Source organism: Centroberyx gerrardi, chromosome 17, assembly GCF_048128805.1.
Source record: "Centroberyx gerrardi isolate f3 chromosome 17, fCenGer3.hap1.cur.20231027, whole genome shotgun sequence".
Lineage (NCBI taxonomy): Eukaryota > Metazoa > Chordata > Actinopteri > Beryciformes > Berycidae > Centroberyx > Centroberyx gerrardi.
Window position 1 is genome coordinate 8665552 of NC_136013.1, and position 14405 is coordinate 8679956.

General features: G+C 42.9%; 1 protein-coding gene across 1 annotated transcript; it reads left to right on the top strand.

Annotated features, from left to right (window-relative positions):
• The first annotated feature begins 3324 nt into the window (after positions 1 to 3324).
• On the top strand, positions 3325 to 14369 carry LOC139921966 (glycogenin-1). The gene is made up of 7 exons (XM_071912385.2): positions 3325 to 3466; positions 6393 to 6528; positions 7266 to 7440; positions 8299 to 8461; positions 10186 to 10312; positions 11050 to 11275; positions 12742 to 14369. The coding sequence occupies exons 1-7, from the start codon at positions 3325 to 3327 to the stop codon at positions 12907 to 12909; spliced, it is 1137 nt and encodes a 378-aa protein (XP_071768486.2). The 3' UTR covers positions 12910 to 14369.
• Positions 14370 to 14405: the final 36 nt, after the last annotated feature.

The following is a 14405-nucleotide window of genomic DNA, read 5'->3' on the forward strand; positions in this document are numbered from 1 at the left end:
CGTTCAGTCGTGTGTGAGAATGGTCAAACTGTAATGTAAGGAAAAGTAGAAAAGTAAGGAGCTTACATCCAGTCCCAGGCTGGCTGAAGGGTTTAGAGTCCAGAGCAGAGCTGAGGGCGTCAGGAGGGCCGGCCCAGCGCAGAAAAGCAGCTTGCTGAGAACCGGTTTTGGGGCCCCTTTCTTCCTTATCCTCCTCTTCACACCTCCATCCCACCCCTTCACTTCTCTCCTTTTCTTATCAACCCCTTTTCCTTCTCTACTTTGTCTTTGCTCGCCTCCCCTCCTCTTTCCTTTCTCCTGTCCCCCTCTGACACTCCTCAGAAACACACACGCAGTCCCATAATCTCCCTAAACCAAGACACAAAACCGCAGAAGACTTTTTCCTCTTGGCTCAGACTTTTTCCTCTTGGCTCAGATGTACGTACTTCTATCAGACACTTTCACACCTGTTCTCTACATCTTTGAGTTTTGTCTCTGAACTCGCACAGAACCAAAGACTCCATCTCGCCATCTTCCCGTCAGATCTGTTCTTCCTCTGACACCCGATCAGCCCAGTTTCACTCCGCGGCCCTAAGGGGCTCTCCGGTTACTCTCTCCCTCTCTCTCCTAATCGCTGGTCTGAGGCCAGCGCTCCGCCTCCAGCCCTCGCTGCATCAGCCGGAGTTTGGGTTTGGACCCTGAGCTGGGATCAGCTGCTGGGGTCACAGTGTAAAAAGCCGGCCAAAGACTTTCTCATAAGCCTCCTACATTATTCACTCACGCCTAAGAGCACATGCGCAGGAAGGTGAATAGAGAGCGCACAGAGCACACAAGCACACATAAACACGCACACACACACACACACACACACACACACACATAAGCACATGTACATACAAACATCAATCCATTAAAGAGTTAAAATGGAGTTCACACAAAATCAAAGCTTTCATGGTGCAGGTATTATAACTCTAATCCAAACATTTATGCTAAAAGAGATTAGATTCAACAATAAATACGGCGGGGGAGAGAAAGAGTGAGAGAGTAAGAATAAAAGAAAGAGAGAAAGAAAGAGTAAACTGCATATTGTTGACTAACATATTTTGTATACACTACCAGGCAAAAGTTTGGACAAGACATTTTTCTTTATTTTTACTATTTTTCACATTTTAGAATAATAGTAAAGACATCAAAACTATTATATAACACAAATGGAATAATGCAGTGACCAAAAAAGTGTTAAATCAAAACTACCTTATATTTTAGATTCTTTAAAGTAGCTGCCCTTTGCCTTGATGGAAAGGCAAAGGCTTTGGAGAGAAATTCACACATAGGCATCAACTTCACTATTTATTGTCTAAGAAACTAATTTCCAGCATTTAAGCATAAGCCTTTAAATCAAAATGGCTTTAAGAGAATGAAAAACATAGTACATTCAATCAGGTGTGTCCAAACTTCTGACTGGTAGAGTATAGTTACATCGTGTACTGTAACTTGAATCATACCATATAAAATAGCACATGCCAAATAGTGGATGCTTTCCTCCACAGTGCTGCGCAGGTGTGTCGGCCCCATTGGGAAATAGGAATCCACTGTACAGCTGACTGTACACAAGGAATGAGGATGTCCTGTCAAAGTGTCACGACTCAAAATATACTCACTTTCATCCTGCTAATCTTCATTCCAGTCCTGAAGAAACACATTGAGGGTGATGCAGGAAAAAACGTCTTTGCAACACTGACATTATCAAAGTGTTTATGAGCTGTGTGAAACTGCCTCGAGATGAAGATCAATCAGAATGGTTTTATTGTATCTGATGCCTGGTGCAGCACTATTGGCATCAATTTAAAGCAGTTTGTAACTTTGTTTAGAAATATACTGGCTGACAAGGCTGATTCACGGACAACAGTAACACTCTACTGGTACTGTATACCTGTATTTCAACACATCCACTTTTTCTGTTAAACACGTGTTAATAACAACACATACTGACATGATGTGTGCTGTTAATGTCCCTGAAAAGTACTGTTACACAAATATGTCATCCCAAACCAGTCACACAAATGTGTTGAAACTGACACATCCTATTTTAGAGTGTTGTTGTTTTTTTTATGTCAAACTAAGTATATCCAGCTTTCTCTGGTACTGATTGTAACAACAATTGAATGAATGAATGAAATGAAGCATGGGAGAGGAGGGATGTGATTAATCCTAATCTATATGAAGGCTTGCTATGTCCTTTGCATTGGAAATGTACTGAATAAATTACATAAATAGAAACATTTGTCTCCAGCTGTATCTTTATCCCATCATTATCTTATGCCCTGTTCATTTTCTATTCCTCTCAAACATTTAAAACTACTAGCCAGTCCAATCCTCACTGTCATGAGGCTGAGGGATAAAGAAACTTGTACTTACATAAATTATTAATACCACAAAATTAAAAGTAATTATCGTAGGTCTACTTTTGAAACAACAGCCGTGAACCTACAGCCTCGATTGAGAAATTGAAAACCCTGTTCCAGACTGGATTCTCTATATTTTAGAGATACTGAATACTGAACTTCATGTTTTTTTTTTTTTTTGCCACGAATGGAGATGTAAGAGAGTCTTCATATATAGGTTATGTACAGAACATTCAGTCCTGTGACCCTGTATAACTCCAGTATGAACATCGCCTCCCCAGAATATTTGACAAGTGTCCAAGGAGCATAAAGAGTCTACAGAAGATGTATTCTGCAGGGTGAGAGAGGGGGAAGAGAAGACTTGTACTGCAAAGTCAAGGACTGGAACCTTATCTTTAAAAAAAAAAACTCAAGTCCCCTTCTCCGTCTATAATCATACCCCCTCTCTCATATCTGACTTGCTCTAATGTGCTCTTATCTTGTAGTAAAAAAAAAGAAAAATCCCATCTACCTCTCTCTGCTATCATGTTTTTTTCCCCAGAACTTTGTCTTACATGATCATTTACTTTTTATCTTAAACATCTCTTCTTTAAAAGCACTTCTATAAAAAGGACTTTTATAACTGTCAATTTTTATAATTTAAACTTATATCTACCTTGATTTTATTTATTCACTTGTACTTTGCACATGGTGACATTGTGCCTTTCCTCATGCTGTGTAATTTTGAAAAGTGCTATACAAATAAAATTTGTTGTGCTGTTATTACCAGATGTCTATCTTTAGTTTTCCTTTATTTATCTCTTATTACTAGCACATGGCGTGCCAATTAAAGAAAGTAGGAATTGTGCAAGAGAGAGAGAGAGAGAGAGAGAGAGAGAGAGCGCGAGAGCAGGGGGCGTGTGCGCGAGAGGCAGGGGGCGTGTGCTCTGTCACTGGTCACATGACCCGGAATATGTGGGACTTAATTCCTGTGTTGAACTGCTCCCAGCTGCTGAGCCTCTGCCCGCAGCACAGCAAACCGTCCAGCCGGCCCAGCAGACCCCCCGACCCCCGGGCGGACTCACCTCAGCGCACCATGTCGGGTAAGACACCGGGGCTCCGCTGGCACGGGGAAACACCGGCAACATCACCGTGACACCGGACATGGCGACCGGACCAGACCGGGGCTGCGCAGCGCGAGCCCCCGCTTCTCCCACAACATCGCGGATATTACCGTTTTTTATTATTAAATGCTCCCGACACTAGCGATAACCCGCAGTATTTTTCCCATAAGGTCTCGGATGAGGCAGTGTGTTAAAATAGTAAAGTGATGAGTTGTTCTTTTTTTGGGACATGGTATGTTTGATTTGATGACAGCCAGGGTGTCTGTTGCCAGCGGGTCGGACAAGTGTCAAGGTAGCCACAATCAGAAACAGGTCTTCCGGTTAAAACTTTCAAAATTGAAGCTTTAATGACGACCATGCCTTGATGTGTCTATTGAGTAACAAGTTGAGTAACTTGTTACTTAACAAGTTAGGCTACTTGTTAAGTAACAAGTAAATTGAGCAGTAATCTCTGCTTTATGGACATACAGTTGCTGTTTCCCCCAAAATGCTTTTTATTTCTATACGATTTTTGTTCTTCTCTACACCCCAATTCTCAATCCCTATTGAAAGTGAATTCGTTTTTCTAAGGTCTTATGGCATCAGTAATTTTAATTTAGGACAAATCTGCCATGTCTGTTTTGGAAGGTAAAAAAAATATGTAACAAATTATGTAGCTTACATTACTTTTGAGGCAAACTCAAAGGTCACCTGCTGATATAATCCAGTACGAACTGGCTTCTTGGTAATGTAATAATGTGTTACATTTTTGGTGGCTGGCAGATTGTCTGACATGCTTCACCTATTAAGGGGAAGTGTTGATCATGATATGGTATTTCCTGGCTATGACCAGTAGGCTACACTAAGGGAAATTAGTCTTTATCCTGTGAGAATAGTCCTCTGGAATTACACACACAGTGGTTAAACATTTAGGCTATATTACAGGAACCTCCCTCAGTAAAATGAAGGGTGTAGTCTACTGCTTTTCCACGTCTTTTTGGAAAGAGTGCTGTCTCAACCTCATTTTGTGCTGATAACTTCAAAAGGGGGTGAGGTGACACACAAGTGGTTTCTATAGGGACCAGCCGTAGAATTAATGTGTAGCTGTTGTGTAACACGTAACGCTCCCAGTTTACTTTTCATGTAAAAAAGGCACTAGCAGTTTGAATGGTGCTTTAATTTTCTTCTCCGAAAGTGAGCTCTTTTACGCTTTTATTTTGAAGGCAACCTCGCTTAACTCCCGGTTTTGTTGTGCTTGTTGTTTCTCGCTGACTTGACGCAGCGGCGGCTCGGTGCGGACGTGCGCCACAGACTGTGGCCTTGTAGTTCCGTGGTGTCACTCTGTCACAGCGTGTTACTCTCATACTGTGGTAGAAATAATGTTTAAACAGAACATTTATGAAATGGTCTATAGCTCTACCCATATACAAAAAGATACTGTATATTTGCAAGCATTTTAACAACATCCCAGCATATTATGTATTGACATAGGGCAACCACAAAAAATGGCCACTTTCAAGTGTGTTCTTCATGCATTTAACCTAAGTGTATTTGCATACATGATACAGAAATACGTTTGACATGGAATATATTTAAATATATCTTATCCCAGGGTAGATTATTCAGGAATTTATTTCCTGCTATTTTAAAATCAATGTGCACATCCCAGGATACATCCCAGGTCAATACTTACATTTTAAAAGATATATATATTTACTCATATTTCAAAATATATGTCAGACCCAGTGGTGAATATGGCTTCATTTGGCCACATATATATATTTTTTGCACATGTGGTGTTTCTGGGAACAGAACACATGCTTGATGTGCAGCAGTGCAGGCGAAATAAACCTTAGGCTCTTGGGCAATAATGTTGTTTAATAGTCTCTTGAAACGGACCCTAGCAACTTTACAACACTCCCTCCTTGGTCAGGTTTCCCAGAAGCCCCCGACAGACAAACACACACACACACACACACACATTCAGCTTGATGAATAGTACTATCTGTTGGCTCCGGCTCAGCCTGTATTCTGGGCCTGCTTTCACCCGAGCGGAAGAAACACTGTGTGGCCCCTTCTGTTGTTTATGTGTGGAAGTCATCAGACTGGCATTTGCACCAAGCCTCACACAGTAGGCCTACAGTTGTGGAGGAGGCAGGCCGGCAGGTGGGTTGCTTGAGACTTGACTTGATGCATGAAGAGAGTAGATGATACTTGACTTGACTTGGGTTCTGGTGACTCGAATTGACTTTGACTTTGACTTGGGACTTGAGCAAAGTTGACTTGGTCACACCTCTTGGTTTTACAGTACATTTTCTGACCTTTGGTCAGGGTTAGGGTTAGGGCCAGAAAATGTACCCCCCCCCCCCCCCCCCCCCCCGCCTGCCTTTGGTGGCAGGTGGGGGGGGTGGGGGTGGGGGTGGGGGTGGGGGGGAAACTCATGGTTGGTGTGAAGGCAGGATGGAAAAAGTGTATTGATTTCAGTGAGAGCATGCACATGACAAGCTGGCAGGAACATCATCAACATCACCAGTTTAGTTTATTTGCTAATAGGCAAGTTTATTGTGGAGAGTAAACCCACCTAAATTCTGTTTTTCAACCAAGCTAATAATTTGGTGTAAATGCATAGTGTGCAGTCTAGAAAGTAGAAACAACTATATTTTAACTGCATGGAAAGTATATCTAGTGAAGAAAAGAAAGCAGAGGGAAATATATATTTTCATAACTGTTGGTTGATTTCCTTATCTTCACCAACAGGATTTAATTGTCACCCATCCTTTATTTTATCACTGCGTCACTGATGATAAGCCTAAACCACAAAACTAATGTGCAGGAGAGTTAGAAAAAAGCAGCATGATAACTGTCATGTGACTAATCGTATGGCTGATGATTTTCTCTGTGTGTGTGTGTGTGTGTCTCCGAGCAGACCAAGCATTTGTGACGTTGGCCACGAACGACAGCTATGCCAAGGGAGCGATGGTTCTTGGCCAGTCGTTACGCAACCACAACACAACCAAGAAGCTGGTCGCCCTGGTAGGACCGCATGTTGCGGAGCCTTGCAGGTAACGCAGCACTTTTGTCGGGTGAAATCCAAAAAAAGTAAACTTTTCAGAGGAACTAAGTGAAGCAGCCTTGTTTTTTAGCTTGACAGTCACACAGTTTTTAGTCTATCTCATTGGTTTTGAAGGGGTTTCATCAGCCCAAGTCTTGTAGAGTTGTCAACACAGGAGCATGTGAATCCTTTAATTGAAGTTAAAACATGAAAATGACCAAAATTTGAGTTATGAGGTGAATGTTAGGTGAACAAAATCCACTTTCTCTTCCTCTCTCTTCTGTCTCTCTTCCTCAGCCTCTCTGTCTGTCTCTCTCTCTTTCTTTCTCATACTGTAAGACAGTGATTCTCAACCTTTTTCATATCAAAGACCCCTAAGTTAGTCCACATTAGGGCCACGGACCCCCATTTGATGAGATTTTGTCTCTCGGACCGAAATCTGACGATATCTTTTATTGCTAGATATGATTTTGTCCAGAATTCCATGACTGTCTGTATTGTAGGTAGAGAGATAACAGAGAAACTATGATCAAAACATGATCTACATTCTCTAATTGTGTTAACTTCTTGTAAATTAAATAATGCTGAAGTTCAACAATTCATCAATTTGCTGGGGACCTCCTGGAACCCCCTCAAGGACCCCTGGTGGTCCCCGGACCCCTCGTTGAGAACCACTGCTGTAAGACACACAGTATATCCCTAAAATAAATCATGCTGTGTGTGTGTGTGTGTGTGTGTGTGTTGCAGAACTGTGCTGCGCTCCATCTTCGACGAGGTGCGCGTGGTGGACGTCATGGACTCTGGCGACGCGGCACATCTGGCCATGATGAAGCGTCCGGACCTGGGAGTCACATTCACCAAGCTGCACTGCTGGACTCTCACACACTACAGCAAGTGTGTGTTCATGGACGCAGACACACTGGTGAGGAACCAACCACACAACAGTAGACAACGTGCAGTGGCTGTCAAAAAAAATTAATCTTTAGGCCATAGTAAGACATTTTGAATTGTATTTTCTTTCCTGTGGTTTCAAAGAAAAATGAAACTCATCATCCTCCCATCACTATATGTAAAAGTACAGAGGGTCAACTTTTCACTATTTTTTTATCCAATACTTCATTGACTTCCATTGTAAAATTAGAGAAGTGCACCAATAGTGGACCCTGTGCACTTTTATATATAAAGTAAAGGGATGAACGCTCTTGCAAACTATATTTTTCTGTTATTGGAATGTTATACTTTCACTCAAATTTCTTTTGATTAAAAAAAAAAAGAGTCATTTTTTGTAAATCTTAGACCAAAAATCCACAAGGAAATGTGCATAAAGTCAAGGAGAGGGGTTGGTGAATACTTTCAGAGCCGCTGCATTCCTCACCTGCCACATTCATTCATACAGCAGTGTTTTCTCTAGGGGTGAGATAAGTAAAACGCAGATAGGTGTTGAACTTTGATCATTAACTAGTTTGGATTTTCATATTCCTTTTTGAGCCACATGTGCAGCAGCTTTGCAAATACAGCCAAGATAGGACCTTGTTTTCCAAAGCAATACAGCAGCGAACTGTGATGGAAAGCAATTTTAATATTATGCAGTGATGTGACATTTCAGCTGCACAGTGGATGTTATTGAGTTAAAAAATAACACTTAATATGCATGTTTCACATATCAAATAAGTTTTCACCTTACATTTATGGATTTTTCAACATTATATAAATGTGGAAATATTGATAGAGTAAACTCGATGTATCTAAGAGAGTACAATTGTTTTTTTTTCCTTTTCAGGTGCTGTCAAACATAGATGAGCTGTTTGAGAGGGAGGAGCTATCTGCAGCGCCGGATCCTGGTTGGCCGGACTGTTTCAACTCGGGGGTTTTCGTCTTCAGACCGTCCAATGAGACGCACGAGAAGCTGCTCACATTCTGCGGTGAGAACGGCAGCTTCGACGGTGAGACCACTTTACTTTTCTTTCTTTTTTCATTCTCTCCTTTCCATTTCAATTCTTTTTTTCCCGATCCCACCCCCAAAAACATCATAAATATAAATCGTTTTTTTGATTGGTGAAGAAGTATACATTGCACGCTGATTCACAACATCATCACCATTTTGTGTGGAACTGAACCCCTACCACCCAGTCCCACCCACAAAAAGGAAAAACTGGTTAAATCTCTATTCCCGGCCCTGTGTTTACGTTCTCTTTAATGGTGCGTTCACACCAAGCATGTTTGGAGAGGTTTATTCAAACACTGGAAGGCATTTCAGCTTGGGTGGCACCAAATAATTGCACTAGATGCCTGGAAATGCAGGTCTCAGTCCTCTTCCAAGCGATCCCAAAACGCAAGGGCTTATGGGTATAAGGAGACTGATTTTGACATCTGATAGCCAGCAGTTCCTCATACTTGGAAAGCCGAGCATAACAAACTGAACCGAGGACAAACCGCAGTTTAGACTGATGCTCATATTCAGCGATTTCTTCATGTGTTCTTACCCGGTACAAATACCAGGGAAATTACAACAAAAAGCACTGACAAGTCCATGATGCTTAGCTAAAGTTACAGGGACTGGAATCAGATTTGTTTTGACTCCCCTCATGCCAAAATATTCTAACATGGCAGGATGACAGGTTTCCAAAACTCTGTCCAATAAATGAGCTACTTGTGAGTCCATGTGACTTTTGTTTACAAGCCCTGCTTTGCTTGTACTTGGGCAGTGTGAACTTAAGCGAACCAAATGCGATGTGACGAGAGCAGTTTGGGCTGTAGCTCGCTCTTTAACTAAATTATAGATTTTGTCTCCAGAGGTTCCTGCACCGCACCCCCCCATCCCCCCCGCCCCACACACACACACACACACACACTCCCCCCATCCCATCCTCTTTTCCCTCTGAACAGAATTAACTCCTAAACTAAACCCTGCCATGACCTAACCTTGGCCTCTCACTACCAGCTACCCCCTACCCTTTGTATGCTGTTGACACTGTATTGCAGTGTGTGTGTGTGTGTGTGTGTGCAAGATTTCGCCATACGTTGTGACAGTTATGCAGCATCCTCTGGCTGTGTTGTCAACACTCTTCTACAGTTACTATTTATACATGTCAGACATTCCCACATTCCCACATTCCCATGTGGGAATGTAAGTGTGTGTGTGTGTGTGTGTGTGTAGTGTTGTGGGTCCAGAGATGTAGTAAGTCTGGATTTAAACATGCAACAAGAGAGGTCAGACAAGGTAAAGGGTACAGGAAAAAATCTTCTTCCTATCTTCTTTGTGGAGAAGGCTACAAAATCAACCAAAACAAAGTTGACTAATAAAGTCATGATCAGTCTGTGGCTGTGACCTTCCCCTTGCTCATTTCTAATGAGCATATGATAAACACTGAATTATTCTTATATGACCATTGCCATCCTAAAGGCCATGAATGAGTGTGTGTGTTTGTGTTTTTGCAAGGCAAAACACACTCCTACCTATTTTTTATTTTGCTCCATTTCTGTGTGAAACTATAATTCTATAGGTGTATTTCTAAAGTGTTTACACTGAACTGTTTCTTTCTTGTGTGTGTGTGTGTGTGTGTGTGTGTGTGTGTGTGTGTGTGTGTGTGTGTGTGTGTGTGTGTGTGTGTGTGTGTGTGTGTGTGTGTGTGTGTGTGTGTGTGTGTGTGTTCATCCATATCTGCAGGTGGAGACCAGGGGGTTCTCAACAGTTTCTTCAACACCTGGGCGACAGCAGACATTTCCAAACATCTCCCCTTCATCTACAACCTCAGCAGCATCGCCATCTACTCCTACCTACCAGCTTTCAGACAGTGAGTACACACCCACACACACACACACACACACACCCGCATTAGGCATTCAGCGTTTCTTTACACGTCCATGTTTAGCCCGATTTATTGCCCTGATTCATCGTAGCTGTCTCTGTGAGACTTAAATACTCAGTGTGTATGAGTGCTTGTGTGTGTTAGGATAGGTGTAAAGCTCATCCAAGGTCAATTCAAATGGTGTGTGTATGTGTGTGTATGTGTGTGTGTGGGTGGGTGGGTGTTGAATTACAAGAAGCCGCTGAAACTCAGAGCAAACACAACACACACTGTGCCGCAACCAGCCTCAAAATAGAGCAGCTCTCTACATACTGTCTCTTCTGTCTCTGTCTTCTTTATCTCTATATCTGTCCTGTTTTGCAGGTCACTTCAGTTCAATGCAATAGTTGCTTTACTGCCATGACACAGAGATTTCATACATTTTCAAAGCAGTGTGCAACATAATGAATTGCATTCACTGTAAAGTAATTATAATGCTCAAAAGAGAGCAAATTGGGAATATACCATGTTATTCTCCTTTGAGCAGTATTGCTCATTACAACACTCACATTTTGCAGTTATTACTGCATGTAGTTTCTTGCGACATAGGTTTATCTGTCTCTCTTTATCTCAAACTCTCTCTTTCTGTTTTTCCCCTCTATCTCTTTATCTCTCTCTCTTTCTCTCACTCTCTCACTCCTTCCTGCCGTCTCACGATCCTGCTGCATGTTTTGTTTGCGCAGGTACGGCCGCGACGCCAAGGTGGCGCACTTCCTGGGCAAGGTGAAGCCGTGGAACTACTCCTACGACGCTCAGAGCGGGGAGGTCAAAGGTCACTCCCTGGCCCCCGACCAGTGCCAGCTGCACCCCGACTACCTGCTCATGTGGTGGCAGCTCTACTCCAAATCCGTGGTGCCCTCGCTGCAGCAGGCGTACGGAGACACGCCCTTCAACACCGGCTTTTTCCAGGTGAGCATGTGTGTGTGTGTGTGAATGACAGAACAGATTGAAGAGTGTTTGGTTCTAGGTGTGGGTGTGTGTAGACTGGGATGACTGTGTGTGTGTTCATCTGTTATAGCATGTTGCATAATCGTCATGGCCATGACTCTTCTGTGTGGAAATCTTTGAAGTTGTAGATCATTGACATGGTGAATTTTCTCTCCTCTAACACACATTTAAAACCAGAAAAATATCTTTATCTCACATCCCTTATGCTTTTCAGTTACCCAAGTGGTGAAAGTGCCACATGAAGTGCCACTAAGTGCAGTTCACAGTGGAGAACGGGGTGTTAGTGAGACGTGTTGACGCCTCACACTCTCTCTAAGCCCCCACTTAAAATTGCTGGCTAGTTTTACATGTTGCAGTATCAAGAAATTGTTGATTTGGTTCCACAGTCCTCTTTTCCACAAACACAAACACACACACACACTTGCCAATCCTCTCAATAGTGTCTTGGCTTCATGAGTAGCTTATTATGTTCAGTGAGACACGCAGGGCGAATCTGCAGCGAGATCTCCAACGGTGTTTCAGCACTTCACAGAATAGCAGGATGTTGTCTGCATGTGGTCTGTGAGGAAAGCAGTGTGGTCGTATTTCTTGTAATAAGTCAGTAGTGATGTGGAGTAGTGAAAAGGATTGTTGTGTTTGGGGTCTGTCTGGGCAAATTTGTACCTCACCAGTCCTGCCAAACCTGTAGCTTTGCCCATTTGCCTGAAGCTATGCCAAGTTTTGTCACACCCTGAGCTATATACAGCCAAGCACACTGGCTGCTCAGGGGATGTTGTTTAGTCTGCCATTGGTCCAATCTAAACAGTTTTTTGTTTATTTTAATCTCAGTATGCTGAGTGGAGTCATCACTTTAGGACTTTTAAAAGATAATATTAATAAAAAAAACTCAGTTCCAGTATTTCTCTGCAGGTCTGATCCTGGTTTTGTCTTCATATGTGTTGCATTCAATGTCTGTATTTATTATTTGATGCTGTTTACATTCCCGCTCATCTTGCACTTTTTCCATTTTGCATTACAATGTGCTCTTTGTTCACTGTACCATTGGTGTTTGGTATTGATTACTTTTGTGTGTACTTGCACTGCAGAGCTATTCTTTTCAGTCCATCAGGCTGTGGTAAACAATTTCCACCATCTGATCGTATGGCAATAATGATTCTATTCTACTCTATTGATGAGCAACATTCTTAAATCTTATCTGCTGTTAGTGTGTTGCAAAATGTCTGGTGTTGCACTTTGCCTCCTCTGGTGCAACGCTTCGTCTTTAGGGCAAAGAGGAACAAATTCCTCTGTGAGAAAATTCCAGTTTAAGAAACACTGGGCATGGCCAAGCCTGGAGGCAGAAACCAGTCCATATAAAGTATTGCTCTAATCCCGTTGAATTATTCATCCATTCTCTCTCTCTCTCTCTCACCGTCTCCGTCATGCAGGATAAGTTTCATGAGGATGTGAAGGAGGCGCCGGCCCACGCTCCTCCCCCTCGCCAGCAGGTTTCATCCGAGGAGAGAAAGCAGCGCTGGGAGGCCGGCCAGGCGGACTACATGGGTGACGACTCCTTCGTCCACATCGAACGCAAACTGGACTCCTTCCTCAAGTAGGGGCCGGGAGAGGGAGAGGGAGAGGGAGAGCGACGGACAGAGAGAGCACCAATTGGAGGCCACAGATGGCTCTGCGAGGGGTGAGGATTAACCACCGCTCGACCAATCAGAGGGGCTTGACGTGCAGGATGACTGAATGAACGCCTCTGTGCACGCCTCACTCTCTGCGTCCTGTCGGAGTGTGCGCATGTGTGTGAGATGGAGAGTGTGAGTGTGTTAAAGTGGCAGTGGTCCTTAAAGAATTCCCATGCTCTCTTCCTGTTCATTTCTCTCTTCTAAAGTGTTCTTGTGCGTCTGATGGAGTCAGATATATTTGTGGTGTATGTTCACGGTCCCAGGTCTTCCAAAAGGTAATCCAAACTTGTGGAAATGCAGCAACAACAACAGCAAACCAGCCATCTCCGACCAACAAACTCTGAAAACGACCGTAGGCCAAACCGAGGGGGGTAAAGGGAATCGATGGGTTTAGATGTTGTTCCTGGATTTGACCACAATTTCTATTCAATGTTTTTTAAAAATTACTTTGAAGCAGATATGCAGCTAACTGACTGGCTCACTCCCCTAATGCAGTTCCCTCCTTTTTTTTTTATCCAGTTATGACAAACCAACCTCACTATAATCCGACAGTGTTCACCTCACCCAGACACACACAGATAAAGATCCCTATCTGTGCCTCTGACTCACCAGCTCCCTGTGACTCCGCTCTGTAACGTCCGATGTTGTATTAGGGCTAGGCCTGTTGTGTTGTATTTGCATGGCACAGAGTTAAAAACGTGGGTCAATAACAAAGTATTTTAAATCCACACCATGCAAGAGCTATCTTTCCGTGTGAAGTTGATATTCAGTTTTGTATGTGCATTTGTGTGGGTGTGTGATAAACACTAGTGAGTTCCCAGAATTCTCTATATCTGTCAGCTGTATTCATGACCTGCATGTACATCTGTTTGCACTCGTCTGTGCCAGACCCACAGCAGTATATTTTCCGTTTGTGTGCCATGATCTCAGTTTCATCACTTCCTGTCTGTGTAGTGTAACCAGCTGCCTTACCGCCGTTCACTGTTTACAAAACCTCACTTACTGTAATTGCTGCTAATAACACAACAAATTTTACTTGGCGTAACCCCTCTTTTCCTGTTGCCAAAACCTCCGCCACTCCACTCCCCTCCAGCTCTGTGCTGTTACAGTGAACTCTTATCTAGATAACCTTAGTCTTCTTCTAATTTGCTCCTTACTCCTCTAAACACACTCCCAGAAGATGCTGGCAAGATTGAGAGTTAGGAAAAGTCAATATGCCATTTTCTAGCCTTGTCAGACTATTCCTGAATATGCATGAGTGTGAAAATGGAACTCAGTGCTGTCAGTTAATACTGATCTATCCTTGCAGAGCTGTTCCTTTAACTGTACTTGTTCCTTTTACTCTACCTGTCGAAGCTCTAATAAACTACTGGTGAAAAAATGAACTGCCTTTCCTGTTCTGTGCCTCAGTTTCATAATGG

Excerpts from the sequence above, each read along its gene's own strand:
- LOC139921966 (XM_071912385.2), top strand. The coding sequence starts at position 3,325 with ATGACCCGGAATATGTGGGACTTAATTCCTGTGTTGAACTGCTCCCAG. Across the intron at positions 6,529-7,265 it reads CATGTTGCGGAGCCTTGCAG|AACTGTGCTGCGCTCCATCT; the intron begins GTAACGCAGCAC and ends TGTGTGTTGCAG. Across the intron at positions 10,313-11,049 it reads TACCTACCAGCTTTCAGACA|GTACGGCCGCGACGCCAAGG; the intron begins GTGAGTACACAC and ends TTGTTTGCGCAG.